At 31.2% G+C, this 15,765-nt stretch overlaps 1 protein-coding gene across 2 annotated transcripts; it reads left to right on the plus strand.

Annotated features, from left to right (window-relative positions):
* The first annotated feature begins 1,465 nt into the window (after window positions 1–1,465).
* Window positions 1,466–3,500, plus strand: LOC139852897 (molybdate transporter 1). 2 transcript variants are annotated; one of them, XM_071842240.1, is made up of 3 exons: window positions 1,466–2,897; window positions 3,156–3,226; window positions 3,386–3,428. In XM_071842240.1, exons 1-3 carry the CDS (start codon window positions 1,532–1,534, stop codon window positions 3,386–3,388), a joined length of 1,440 nt encoding a protein of 479 aa, XP_071698341.1. In that variant the 5' UTR covers window positions 1,466–1,531; the 3' UTR covers window positions 3,389–3,428. The 2 variants fall into 2 exon arrangements, with proteins under 2 accessions (XP_071698341.1, XP_071698342.1); XM_071842241.1 differs by lacking the exon at window positions 3,156–3,226 and having other exon boundaries at window positions 3,386–3,500.
* Window positions 3,501–15,765: the final 12,265 nt, after the last annotated feature.

The raw sequence follows: 15,765 nt of genomic DNA on the forward strand, positions 1-15,765 counted from the left end.
GTATCGTTTTTTTCCACTTGTTAATCATCACAAATTTTATTCTTATCATAACTTAAATTTAACCAACTTAAATCTAACCAACTTAAATAAAGAGGTCAAATATAAGCAAATAGCTAATTTTTTTCTTAAATAAATGCCGTTAACTAGCATTTTCATTCTTTAAATTAGGTTAATATATATGTGACGTATTTTATTCATATTCTTATTTATATTCTTAAACACATTGAACAACGTATGCATTACACAGTCAAAATCAAGGTCATATCTGTTAACATCGTGCATCATATCATTTTTTCGCATTTTTTTCGTTCCTTAAATCTTAAACGATCGAATGCAATGACGATCGCTAACTCAAAGATCCCTTTTGTGCGATTTATTTTTTCTCTTTACATAATGATAATGACCTATCGTTATTCTAAAGGTATATTCCTAGATTTCCGTGTAGCTAGCCTTGTATTTAGTTTCTTATGTACGTAATCATTGGAAGGTTGTTACAAATCATCACATTTAAACCCACATGTGCAAAAGTTTGTACTCCGATCGTGTAAAATCTTCTATTTATTAGCTAAGAAAAACCCATAAGTTTAAAACATAGACAACTAGGATTTTGAATTATAAATAAGTGGTCACTTGCCTATTTTGTCAAATAACGATTAACTTCAAAATGTAACTTTTTATGATAAGTTAAACAAATATAATATGGATTTTCTAGACATAACTCTAAGAGTTGTACTTGAGAAAACATTTTATGTATGAAAAGGATAGTACATAATGGTAGATATGTATAAAAGATGAATGTTCTATATCCTCAACATAGACCTCAAGGGTTTTTTAGAAAATACTTATTTATTAAGACCACTTCCAACGATACGCCCTCAGGCTCGCCCTCAAGGGCACCATTGACCTTCATGGTGCATAGCCTCGTCCTCAAAAACACAATTTATGCTCGTGCTCAAACTTTTCCTCAGATAGCATAAATGAGGGCGGATGTCTTTGTGTATGTGTGTATGTACCCATGTGAAAAGAGATTGGAGAGCCAATTGATCTAACCCGGCGCGATGGAGACAAAATTTGGTGGCGCTAGGATGTTCATCACGCGAAAGAAAAATAGTGTTACGAAGCATTCGACAAATCAAATTTCAGGAAACAAAATATTGACCAATCAAATAAAAAAAAAAAATGTGACCTACATCCCATAACACTGTATCATCACTACAACATTTCTTCACATTCCACTGTCACGTTAACACTATACCAAAAAAAAAAACAAAAAAAAAAAAAATTCCCCAAGAGTATCACACCATTAAAAATGTTTTAATACTTTTGTTTTTTAAAGAGTTGACTAAAGATGCCTGACGTGACATTATACCCTACTACTAGTATTAAATTCGCGTAACACTGCAGCATTCTCTCTATAAAAAGGACATATTCTGATCTATCTATATATCTATCTATATATATTTAACAAAAAAACCATTATTCATCACTTATACTCCAACTTGAATACTATCGCATACCACCATTTGTTCCCATGGAGTCCAATGACCACCACCAATCCCCACCACAAACCACCCCAACAACATCACTAGCCAAAAACTTCAAAAACAATCTAGTTTTCCGGTCAAAATGGGCAGAGCTAAATGGTGCAATGGGCGACTTAGGCACATACATACCCATAGTCCTAGCATTAACACTTGCTAGCCACCTTAATCTGGGTACAACACTGATCTTCACCGGTGTCTACAACTTTGTAACCGGAGCGTTTTACGGTGTCCCCATGCCGGTCCAACCCATGAAATCGATTGCAGCCGCGGCTTTATCCGACCCGGATTTTGGGATTCCAGAGGTTATGGCTGCTGGTATTTGTACGGGTGCGATTTTATTTATATTGGGTGTGACTGGACTTATGCGGTTAGCTTATAGACTAATTCCGTTGCCAATTGTTAGGGGAATTCAGTTAGCACAGGGTTTGAATTTTGCTATGACTGCGGTTAAGTATATACGAAAAGTTCAAGACTTTTCGAAATCGAAGTCTAAAGGGAATCGAGATTGGTTAGGTCTTGATGGATTGGTTTTAGCAATTGTTTGTGTTTGTTTTATTGCAGTTGTTAATGGTGCAGGGGAAGAACACAAAGATGAAGATGAAGATGATGAAGAAAATCAGAATAAAAATAAAAATGGAAGTAAATGGAGATCAATTTTAGCAGTTTTGCCCTCTGCTTTTATTGTGTTCTTGATAGGGGTAATTTTGGCAATTGCAAGAGAACCTAAAGTGGTTAAAGGGTTTAAATTTGGGCCTTCTGAAATACAAATATATTTTTTTTTTGAAAAGCAAGGTAAATTTATACAAATTATAAAGATCACCAAAAGTGCTTGGAGAAAAGGATTTGTCAAGGGTACAATTCCGCAATTGCCCTTGTCGATTCTCAACTCGGTTATCGCGGTGTGCAAATTATCAACTGATCTTTTTCCAGAGAAAACAGTTACGGCTACGTCGCTTTCTATGACGGTCGGGTTAATGAACATAGTCGGGTGTTGGTTCGGTGCAATGCCGTGTTGTCATGGGGCGGGTGGGTTAGCTGGTCAATACAAGTTTGGCGGGCGAAGTGGTGCGTGTGTAGCCTTACTTGGTGTAACCAAGTTGGTTTTGGGCTTGTTGTTAGGTAGCTCTATTGTTAAGATTCTAACTGCGTTTCCGGTTGGGGTTTTAGGATGTTTGTTGTTGTATGCGGGTATTGAGTTAGCCATGTGTGCTAGGGACATGACGTCGAAAGAAGATTCTTTTGTCGTGCTTGTTTGCACTGCGGTTTCATTAGTTGGATCGAGTGCCGCGTTAGGATTTGTGGCGGGCGTTGTGATGCATCTAATACTCAGGCTTAGAAGATTGGTTAGTTATGGTAAACCTCAATCTTTTCAATCTTTTTGGATGAATAATCCATAGAATAGAAATTATCATCATTTTATATGACATAAAAGGTTGGCTAACATGTAAGTCAATTATCATTGGATTCATGTTAACTCTTCCTAAGTTTATCTTTTTAGTAGATATCTTCTACTCTTGTTTGTTTTTTATTTATTTCTTGAAGTTTTAAGTGGTCGAATTGTGTATTGAATAAAAAATTGTATGTATGACTGTTTGTATGTAATGCAAAAAGACTTTATTTTTTTATGGGTTCGAGTCCGAGGAGATAATATGCATATATTTCGTGGAAAAAGTTATGTCCAGGTTTGTGAGTTTGCCTTTTTAAAGAAAGAATTTGTTGTAAATATTCAATTGAATGTTGTACAGCTTCTGTTGTTGTCTACTGAATAAAAACTTGTTTGTATGAGTGTTTTTATGTACTCTATCAATTAAGAACTGTATTATGTTCAAATTTATGTGTAGTGACCTTGGAGAAGTCTGTTGGCTGCAAAGACTTAAATTTGACTCATAAATGATGAACTAGATAGTTTACATAGAATTTGTAAACTAGTAACATGAATAATATGGAATATCATGACATCAATAAAATTTATAAAGCTGGGATGAAAAGGTAAAAAGACTTGTATTGCGGCCGAGAAGCTTGGACCCGTTTGATCGCTTTTATTTGGTTTGTTTTGGGTCGTTGAATGTGTTGCTTTGTTTAGTTTCGTGTGGTTTGGCTTTTGTGGTTTTGGTTTTGTTGTTCAATTTGTAGGCTTTGTTTCTTGTGTGGTGGTTAGGCTACGCTCGCTTTTAGATAGTTGTTAGGTTCGTAGTGGTGCACTTCCTAGTTTCGATTTGCGAGGTTTGTCGGTCTGTAATTCCTGTTTAGGTCCGTTTTGATAAAAGTTCCTCGTGTTATATAGTGCCGTTTTTTTCCTTTTGAAAAAAAATAAAAAATTGAAAGTTATCTGATATGAGTCACTAGTAACTTTAGATAAATAAATCATAATAATTTATAAATAAAATTAATATGAAATATTATATTATGTCAACTAGTAACTTTGGATAATAAACCAATTATAGTACCAATAATTTCAGTATTCTTGCATATACAATAGAAAGTTGTCTGATATGGGTTTACTAGTTTGGTTGTTGATCAACCACTGTTTAACATGAAGTTCATCGATGACCCTAAGAAGAACTCTCCCAACTGATCCGCCCTGGAATCCGCGCTGCCTGCCGCCCTCGAGGGTGCCGATGGCACTGCCGCGCCCTTTCGGCCACCCTTGAGCCGTCCTGCATTTTCGCCCTGCACTTTGTGATGTTGAAGCATGTTGGAGGCCGGATGTCATGCAATGTATTTAATAAAAAAAAAAATGTGCAATTGCCTTTTTATACTTGTACTACACTGGGTCCAATTTTTATGCGGAAGTATATGTCATGGTTGATAGTGTTTAGTCATGTTCTGGTGAGACGCTAATATGGCAGCTAGTCCTGGTGAAGAAGTTTGTCATGGTTGGGAGCACTCGAAGTAACACCAAAAATTAACATACTCAAATCTGGTATTCACCTGAAAATCCTTGGATATATGCATTGGATCCTTGGTCTTATTTGAAACCGAAAACAGTAAGCAAATGTTGTAATACTCAAATCAAATCAGGTATTCAATCAACCCCAAGAGGTGGGGACTTCGGAATCAGACCTAAGTTTAATTCCCATAAGGTGTTCCATCAAATATCTTTGCATATATGCATTGGATCCTACTCGTTCATTTAAGACCGAAAACAGTTTAATGTAGTCGTGACATGTATATATTTCTATATCTACTAACAACTCAATAATATATTTTGATGCAAATAAAAAAACATTATTATGTTAAGAGAATAAAAGAAGAAAGGTCATGTAAAACATGGATTCAGCTAAAGACTTCAGAGGCAACAGAGTGAGCCCAAAACCGTAACAAACCCTTCACTTCAACGCCGTTTTTGCAACTCATTATCGTCAATGCAACATTCTCATCTTCACTGTGATTACTTCCTTTAAATTCTTCAGTATCGAAAACATGAACATGTGTAGGATTGCTTGTGAATATCTCATGCTGAAACCAATACGAATCGAAGAGTTTGGTGACTTGTTCTGCTTCTGTCTCCATTGTTGCTCTGTGTTCTTGAGGTTAAAACAAAGAGATTGACCGGAGAAATATGTAAAGTAGAAGAAGAATTATTGTGGTTTTTATCGGTGGAATATGGTGCGTGGTGTACGGTTTGACTTTCATGTGAATTATATAGTACTCCAGTTTTACGATGTATCGATTGGTGGTAACGTGTTGGAAGCTTCATAGATTATGTACGCGTATTTGTTTTTATTTATTTTAGTGTTATCTACCTTCTTATCTGTCAGTTTACTGTCTATAGAACTACTAGTACATTTTTATTTTGTCACGCAAATTATTATTATTATATTATTTTTGAAAGCTCAATTAGCGGTGCTTTGATTGGAATAAACTAAAGTTAATTTTATTACTCCGTATTAAGGTATGCCTAACTTATGCTTAAGGGCACAAGCTTGTGCCATAATCCCATATATTTACTATGCAATTCGTACAAGATGCGCTTAGAACACTGAGAGTGGCTTGTTGGCGCTTTTTGTGTAGAACGTCAAAATCACTACGTTTCACCACTCCCACTCGAAGTTATAGATGGCATTCAAGCTTTGGCGTCAGTGTTCGGATGTTGATTTTTTATTTTATTTTTTCTTCTCCTTTCTTTTACTCAATTTTATTTTTGTAAGTGTTTGTGGATATTTTGTATGTATTTGAGTGGGTTTATGTGTGTTTTTGGAGGTTTTGAAAGATGAAAAGGAAAATAGGTATGACTATTTGTAGTGGTGGCGACAATATAATGGAGTTTTTTTAGGAGAATGGTAGTGACGTGACAAAGATGATGGTAAAAATGGAAGTAGTGGGGAAATAGTGATTGGAAGATGTTGTTCTATACGTTAAATTATGATTGAAAGTCGTATGTAATAAAAGAAGTAAAGAGATATGAATAAATGTATAAAATTTCACAACATGGCAACATGCTCATGCTCTCTTCCGGGCTAGGCACAATACGCCTCGTTAATGGTGTGATGATTGCATTACTCCGACACATCATCTCCCACAAGGCATGTTGCAATCAGCCTAACGGGTTTGGAAGAGAGACAGACACCTCTGTTTTTTTCTTTTTCCTTTATTAGGGTATTTAAATTAAATTTAAATGGATGGATTTTAATTTGGGCTAAAAAATTTATAAAAGTTAGTACTCTAGTAGATAAACCCAAGGTTGTAAAAGTCGCGAGTCGGGGACGCATCGGTCGAGACCTAAAAAGGACGCGTCGGCCGAGTTGGGGACGCATCGGGGACGCATCGGTCGTTGACCAACGTTGACTTTATTAATAATTTCTTAAATATATATTTATATATGTATAAAATAGTTGATTATGTACCATAAATTTCTTAAATAAGAACTTGAATTTAAATACAATCAAACTTCAAACTCAATTAATGTTACCGAGTACATAATCAGTAAGAACACGGAGAAAATAGCTGAAAGGACCCGTTCATATACATTATAAACGATTCACAATAGTTGATTACATTGCGAGGTATTTGACCTCTATATGATACATTTTACAAACATTGCATTCGTTTTTAAAAGACAATCTTTCTTTACATCAAAAATTGACAGGCATGCATACCATTTCATAATATCCACTATCCAACTATAAATTGATTTAATAATAATCTTTGATGAACTCAATGACTCGAATGCAACGTTCTTCGAAATATGCTATGAAAGACTCCAAGTAATATCTTTAAAATGAGCAAATGCACAGCGGAAGATTTCTTTAACACCTGAGAATAAACATGCTTTAAAGTGTCAACCAAAAGGTTGGTGAGTTCATTAGTTTATCATAATCATTTATTTCCATCATTTTAATAGACCACAAGAATTTCATTTCCAGTTCTCATAAATATACGTCCCATGCATAGAGACAAAAAATAATCATTCATATGGTGAACACCTGGTAACTGACATTAACTAGATACATATAAGAATATCCCATATCATTCCGGGATCCTCCTTCGGACATGATATAAATTTCGAAGTACTAAAGCATCCGGTACTTTGGATGGGGTTTGTTAGGCCCAATAGATCTATCTTTAGGATTCGCGTCAATTAGGGTGTCTGTTCCCTAATTCTTAGATTACCAGACTTTAATAAAAAGGGGCATATTCGATTTCGATAATTCAACCATAGAATGTAGTTTCAATTACTTGTGTCTATTTCGTCAAACATTTATAAAAGCGCATGTATTCTCAGTCCCAAAAATATAAAGGGTAAAAAGGCAAATGAAACTCACCATACTGTATTTCGTAGTAAAAATACATATAACGTCATTGAACAAGTGCAAGGTTGGCCTCGGATTCACGAACCTAAATTAATTATATATATTTATGTGTTGGTCAATATTTGTCTAACAAATTAGGTCAAGTCATAGTGTACCACAATCCTAATGCTCGAGACTAATATGCAAAAGTCAATAAAAGTAAATTTGACTCAAAATAATTTCCAAAAAATCTATACATGATTAATATATAGTTTAAATATCGTCATTTTATATTTTTAAATATTTTTAAAAGATTTATTAGAGTAAATAATATAATTTATTTATTAATAAATAAAATTTTATATTATATTTATATAATAAAATATACTTTTATATATATTAAGTAATAAAATTTATAGGGTTTATTTAATATTATAAAGATAATATGATAGGTATTATTAAAGTAAGTTATTACACGTAGTAAAATATGTTTGTATCAAATATTTATTTGATAAAATAATATCTATAATGATAGTAAGTAAAAGTTGTATTATTTTGTAATAATAATAATTATTATAAAAATATCAATATTTATAATTACTAAGATGATATTATGATAAAACGATAATTCTAATTATGATAACTTTAATATTTACGATAATTTTTAATATTATCTTTAAAATAATAATTCTATTTAAAATAATAATAATAATAATAATAATATTTTATAGTAACAATGACATTTCTATTAAAATGATAATTTTTGTTAAAATGATAGTTTTAATACTAACGATAATTTTAATAATAATAGTAATGATAAAAATAATAAGAACGATAATTTTATCTAAATCAATATCTTATAATATTTTAATTTCATCATGATACTCTTACCCATTATTTCCTAATCGTTTCGTTTAATAGCTTTTAATCGTCTTTTATATCGTGTTTGTAATAATGATAATAATAGTAATCAAAATAATTAGGTGTTGCAAATATTTGTTTTAATTACACTAATATTAATAATGATAGTTACTATAACATTATTAACGATAATACTAATAATTATCTTAATGATAATATAGTAATAATAATAATAACAATAACAATAACCATTTTTAAATAATGATATATATATTAATAATGATAATAATAATAATAATACCAATAATAATAATAATAATAATAATAATAATAATTGGATAATAATAATAATACTAATTATAACTTTAACGATAATAACGATAGTAATAAAAAAAATAACAATTTTTAATGATAAATCCTTTTATTGATAAAGATAATAATAATAATAATAATAAGATAAAACTAGAACGACGATAATAACGACGATAATAATAATCATTTTTAATAATAATACAAAAATTCGATGGACTATAACTTCAAATCCGTTCATCGAAATCATTCGATATCTAAATGAAAAGTTCTTAATTTTTCGCTAGCTTTCCAACGACATGCATATCTTATACCTTATCTCAGTCGCATATATAACTAATTCAGGATTCAACATAACCTAACTAAAGGCAATATCAAAAGTACAAACATGCATAATCCTATATACTCGAGCACTAGTCAGGGATACACTATTAGTGTGTAAAAGTTAAATTATGAGTACTCACGTATCAATATTGAGATTCAATATTGCAGGAAAGGTACGTAGACGCAACGGAGATGATAAACACTATATTGACCTCACGAGCATACCCATGAACCATACCCAATCACCTCCATAGCTATAACCCATAATTTCCTTAATCCAACCGAAAAACAATTTCGAAATCACTCGGACAGCACTCTAACGTAATATTTTATGTATACTAATAATATCTTGAAATAATACGGAGTAAATATATATATATATATGTAAATCGATTGAGAGAGTTTAGAGAAAAATATTTTCAAGTTTCTATGAAATAATGAAACCTATGGAATTCTATTTATAATAGATTTTTGAATTATTAAAGTGAATTATTAAAGTATGAATTATTAAAGTGAATTATTAAAGTATGAATTATTAAAGTGAATTATTAAAGTATGAATTATTAAAGTGAATTATTAAAGTTATAAGTAAAGTAAAAATAAAGTAAAGGTAAAGTTTAAGTATAGTAAAAGTATAAAACTATGTACGTATAATATGCGTATAAATATATATAAAATTAATTTAAATCGTTATATATATTTAATAAAATAAAATATAAATATCGTTATCTTTATCATACTGGTTAAGTAATGAGTTGTCAAAAGTGGTTCTAGATATTTATAAAAGTTATATACGTTTTAATAATAAAGTTCTTTTTAAACTGAAAACGTTTTTGTACGTTTGAAACTAAATCAAATAAATATAATAATTTTGTTTTCCAAAACCAAATATATTTTTAAGAATCATTTTGTTTAAAGGTTAAAATAATGGAAATCGTTATATCATAAAATGTTTTAGAAAAGTAGAATCATATATATTCATAATAGGTTTCAAGTTTTTAAATTACAGTTTGTTGGTGAAGCATGGGATAAAGTTCAAAGGTTAAATAAACGTATGAAATCATCTTAATGAAAAATGTCGAGTTACATAACTTGTCGATATCCAACATCTAAGTTATTTACACTTCACGTTCTTACTTATAAATCACTTTACCATTTTCCGAATGTTGTCAAAAAGAATAGATTTCTTAAATTACAGTGGACCTCATAACATAGACCCGTAATCATATCATAATGTATCTGATAAATCAATCATTTGATATTATCTTCTAATTCCATCAACAAACATATTGAAACAAATACGTTCATGTAAAGTATTATACGTTTAATACTTTATTAATATTCTCAAGTTATAATATATATACATATATATACATATTTATTTATATATAACGGTTCGTGAATCGTCGGAATTTGGTCGAGGTTATAATGAATGTATGAACACAATTTAAAATTCTTGAGATTTAACTTAACAAACTTTGCTTATCGTGTCGGAATAATATAAAGATAAAGTTTAAATTTGGCTGGAAATTTCCGGGTTGTCACAGTACCTACCCGTTAAAGAAATTTCGTCCCGAAATTTGAGTGAAAAGGTCACGAATGATAATAAGTATGTTTTCATGATGCATACAGGCTGAAAATTAGAGTTTTATCATCAGCGAATAATTTGGATAAACAATCCATTTATATGAAGAGTACGAATGAAGCTAACATAGAAGAGTGAAATGAGTAAGTGTAGATTCATCTTTTCATTTGACGTAGATATGATTGATTTCCAGATTTCAAGGGATTTGAAGAAAATCTTTGTAATAAGATTTGATTCTCCGGTAACAAAAGGAATTAGGATCCGCTTTAAATGCGATCGTCCATTTTAATTCTTCTGTCAGAGATTTTCTTATAAATTCACCTCCTTCGTTTTCTTACAACTCACACCTTCTGTTGATGCATTTTACGCAAGTCCCTAGACATCTACCCACGTCCATTGCAGGTACAACAGTTTACAGGCTACCATGATCGTTCGTTATTATCCTATCCGTGTTTGTATGTGGTTACAGCAACTGCAGGAACGAGATTTAGATGTTTGACTATGTTAGACTTAGTCAGACGTCCGAGTGAAGCCTCACTCGTACGGCTGACAGGCTCATACGCACGGTTGATGCTGAGCTAAGTCACAATTACAACCTAAATGAGAAGACACGAGTGAGTGATCACCCGTATGGCTGATGAAGCCAACTCGTATGTGTGATGGCTGAATCGTACGGGTGAGTTAACAGCAGGGGTATATAAAGTCTTATGTTCTTCATTTTAGGTTAAGCCTCTCATTTGTTACACACACTCAGTTCTGGTGAGCTCCTCCGATTCTCTCTCAACCCAAATCACCCAGGTGGTGAATAATAGCTCTAGGTGTTGATCTAATCACACTTGATTTAGTTGTGGTATGACTAAATTAATCCCAAAAAGCTTAACCTATTCACTAGAGGGTTTGATTTACTTATTCCGTCATTGTGTGTGTTAAATATGTTGATTTCTAAGTTCCTAGTCATGTTTCATCACCTTCTATTCTTTCCCCCTCAACTCATATTTTAAAGTATTCATCAATATGCTCCATCCAGTTCTGATTCTCGATATACTTATAACTTTCATATCAGTCATTCTTCTTTTTCATCTACCGCCGGAAGAATCTATTTACTTCTACTATACTCTTGGGTTTATAGTGTTTCTAATTCTCCCGTGTCTTTATATTGCTATATGCATCGATATATATGGTTTATAATTTTTGGTTTGTCGTTGGGCTTTATATCTTCCCTTATATTTCAAAGTCTCTGTTTCTATCTTCTATAATCATTGTCATCCACAGTTAATGCTCTCTTTTATTTGCTGCAATTTATACCCCAATTTCTATTTCGGAGTTTTGTCCTTTCGTTTCTTCTTCTTGCGATTAAGCACCGCTTGTAATGGTCCAGAATTCACAGATATGAATTTCGGAATGAACATTGTTAATGTTCTAGGAAGGAAATTGTGATGGCACGATCTTGACTTGTCAAATTACTAGAATACCTTGGAAAAGGCCGAATCATCAAGAAATATTTTCTTAATATTTTAGAGGTTAAATAGAATACAAGAGTCGTATAACATGGCACATGATGATGTTATGATCTGTGAATCATCACGTTCCATTTAGAAACTCAGCATGAATTACTGTAATATAATCACGTTGATCAAGTGTCATTATATTATACTAACTCATGCTTCAGTTTCCAACACTACTTCAAAAACATTCATATTTTAAACTCAAAGGTTTACAGAGTATAGGAACTAAACAGTTTCCTTTTTGATGTAATACAGATAGCGCAAAGAGATAAATGATTCCAGATAAGAATAGTTATGGAAATATCTTCAGAAATATGGAGGATATTTATAATGAAAGATACGATGATATCTTAGAATTTCTAATATCAGAGGATGATGAAGAATATTGTCTGTAAGGGTTTAGTGTCAGGAGCAAGGTATTCGTTAATGACTTCAGCAAACACTGAATCATTTGGATTCTTTGAAGGCAGGTTCAGTCTTTGTGATTTGTCCACAGCCTCCTTCATACTTTGCTCAATCCGTTTTCCAGTTCCAAAACTTCTCTATTTCTGAGCTTTGTTAGTACACTAATCTTTATCATCAAACTTTTTACTACTAAGGTCGTTTACAGTTTTTGTTGCTTCATCAGCATTTCGAGAACTAGTTCGCGGTTCAGAGTGTTTTTCAGAAACTTCACATTCGAAGTATGTAAGCCTTGGAAATAGACGTTATGTATAACTGTTGGCGTCAACATGCTGTGAGATTTCAAAATACTGATTGCTAATTCCCAATGATTCGTATGACAATTCTCGTTACAAGAGGCAGATGAGTAAATGATGAGGTTTCGATAAATATAAAGATTCTTCGGAATGCCCAAGATCAGTGAAGTTGTTGGTAAGTTTATTGCTAATGTGGTGGAATATGAAAGGTTCTCCGGTAACAAAAGGGTAATCACATATATCAAAATTATGATAAGGCTACTCCGAATGAAAAAATCAAGTTGTCTTGCTGGAGCTGTGATATAATTTGCTACTTTGCAAAGGAATTGCAAGGTTATTTTGGCTAATAAATGCCAAAAGATCTGACACAGATATGTGTTGAATTATGACTTTGGTTTCGAGAGCTTTTTAAGTACATAACTGTGGGTAATATGTGGTTGGATCATCATCTCGATTGCTCATTATTTGAAGTGTCTTCAGAGATTTTCGAAGGGTTTGAACACAGATTGTAATCGTTTGTATACATTTGATGTTCTAACACACTTTTAAAGTCAAAGTATAGCTTTGAAAGACGTAGGAATCTAAAAGTGATGGTACCGGTTATATCTCGAATTGAATTCTGAGATTTTAAAATCAGAATATGTAATTGGGTTTGAATGAGTATGGTTGTTTTGATTTCTATGAAAGAATGTATATTATTGTGAAAGTAGGAAGTATAATTGATAATTTGCTTAATCTGATTCGAAGAATGTAACATATTAATTGTGAATTTATATATCTCTCTCGGGTATTACCTACCCGTTAAAAAATTTTCACAATTAATATTTTGTACATAAGAATTTTATTACAGTCTTTATGAAAATATATATGTATATATTCTCCTCAGATGTAACATAGATTTTAATGAGTTAATACTAAATTAAACTCATTCGATTTACGGTTGGAACTAGAATTGAATAATTCCTTGAAGGCTTTAGAGGTTACATAAGTATTTCTTCAATAATATTGAAATTATGAATCAATACTTCGTTATTTGTTGAGATGTGATGTTGGTTTTCGTTAAATTCTTGTGAACTTCGCAAAGTACGAATGATGTTATCTGAAAAGTTTCGGTTACATCAATGATGAAGTGTAAATCAAATATATACTTGATTTATTAGGAATTGAAACTTGTTGAATTGAGACAGAGATTGTAGTTAACGATGGTTAAGTTGCGGGCGAGGGACGTACATTATTGCATATTTGTAATATGAATTAACCGAGTAGTTAAGATTCACACACAATAGCTTAGCACGGAAAGATTTATTTTTTATTTCAATATATATATATATATATATATATATATATATATATATATATATATATATATATATATAATATATATATAATTTCTTCAGAGGGAATGAGTTAATTCTTCATAACTTGTTGATACAATATACACGTTATTGATTCGTAATGATGTCCACAGTGAATCTTGAACTGACGGAGTTTGTGATGTTATAGGTGTTGTTGATTCTGATGTTGAATTATTAAAGTGAATTATTAAAGTATGAATTATTAAAGTGAATTATTAAAGTATGAATTATTAAAGTGAATTATTAAAGTATGAATTATTAAAGTGAATTATTAAAGTTAAAGTAAAGTAAAAATAAAGTAAAGGTAAAGTTTAAGTATAGTAAAAGTATAAAACTATGTACGTATAATACGCGTATAAATATATATAATATTAATTTAAATCGTTATATATATTTAATAAAATAAAATATAAATATCGTTATCTTTATCATACTGGTTAAGTAATGAGTTGTCAAAAGTGGTTCTAGATATTTATAAAAGTTATATACGTTTTAATAATAAAGTTCTTTTTAAACTGAAAACGTTTTTGTACGTTTGAAACTAAATCAAATAAATATAATAATTTTGTTTTTCAAAACCAAATATATTTTTAAGAATCATTTTGTTTAAAGGTTAAAATAATAGAAATCGTTATATCATAAAATGTTTTAGAAAAGTAGAATCATATATATTCATAATAGGTTTCAAGTTTTTAAATTACAGTTTGTTGGTGAAGCATGGGATAAAGTTCAAAGGTTAAATAAACGTATGAAATCATCTTAATGAAAAATGTCGAGTTACATAACTTGTCGATATCCAACATCTAAGTTATTTACACTTCACGTTCTTACTTATAAATCACTTTACCATTTTCCGAATGTTGTCAAAAAGAATAGATTTCTTAAATCACAGTGGACCTCATAACATAGACCCGTAATCATATCATAATGTATCTGATAAATCAATCATTTGATATTATCTTCTAATTCCATCGATAAACATATTGAAACAAATACGTTCATGTAAAGTATTATACGTTTAATACTTTATTAATATTCTCAAGTTATAATATATATACATATTTATTTATATATAACGGTTCGCGAATCGTCGGAATTTGGTCGAGGTTATAATGAATGTATGAACACAATTTAAAATTCTTGAGATTTAACTTAACAAACTTTGCTTATCGTGTCGGAATAATATAAAGATAAAGTTTAAATTTGGCTGGAAATTTCCGGGTTGTCACAATAGCGGCCCAAAAAATGAAAACAAACACTAATTTTAAAACATATCACATCTTGACGAAAATTTGACAGATTTTGACCGTTTTTGACCAACTTTGACCGTTTTTGACAGACTTTGACCGAACTTTTAGCTTTGACCGTCTTTTGAGTCGTTTTCAGAAAAACGAGACGGAGAACTCAAAAAAACGACGCATCGGTCGACGCGTCGGCCAAGTCGGCCGACTTTTACAACACTGGATAAACCCAATAAGTCTAAATCTAAAACTAAATAAACCAACAAAGAAAATGAACCAGATACAGCTTTTAAATTTGATTTATGTATTATTTTATATTAATAATAATTAAATTTAATTAGATTTAAACTAAATTAAATATTAAATTCAAAATAATATTTACACTGAGGCACTCCTCAACTTTTTCTGCTTTTAGGGTCTGTTCCATAATTTTTCATTAAAAGAAATGAATAGAAATGAAATGAAAGTAAATGAAAGTAAATGAAAGGTCCAGCAAGTGTTCTTTTAGTTTACGGGATTTTTGTGACGATGATGAAGAGGGGGGCGCGATTCAAAATTCTTTTAAAAATGCTCAAGTGGACGGGTCTTGCAAGTGGTCTTACGTGGACTCG

This window comes from Rutidosis leptorrhynchoides, chromosome 6 (genome assembly GCF_046630445.1).
Source record: "Rutidosis leptorrhynchoides isolate AG116_Rl617_1_P2 chromosome 6, CSIRO_AGI_Rlap_v1, whole genome shotgun sequence".
Lineage (NCBI taxonomy): Eukaryota > Viridiplantae > Streptophyta > Magnoliopsida > Asterales > Asteraceae > Rutidosis > Rutidosis leptorrhynchoides.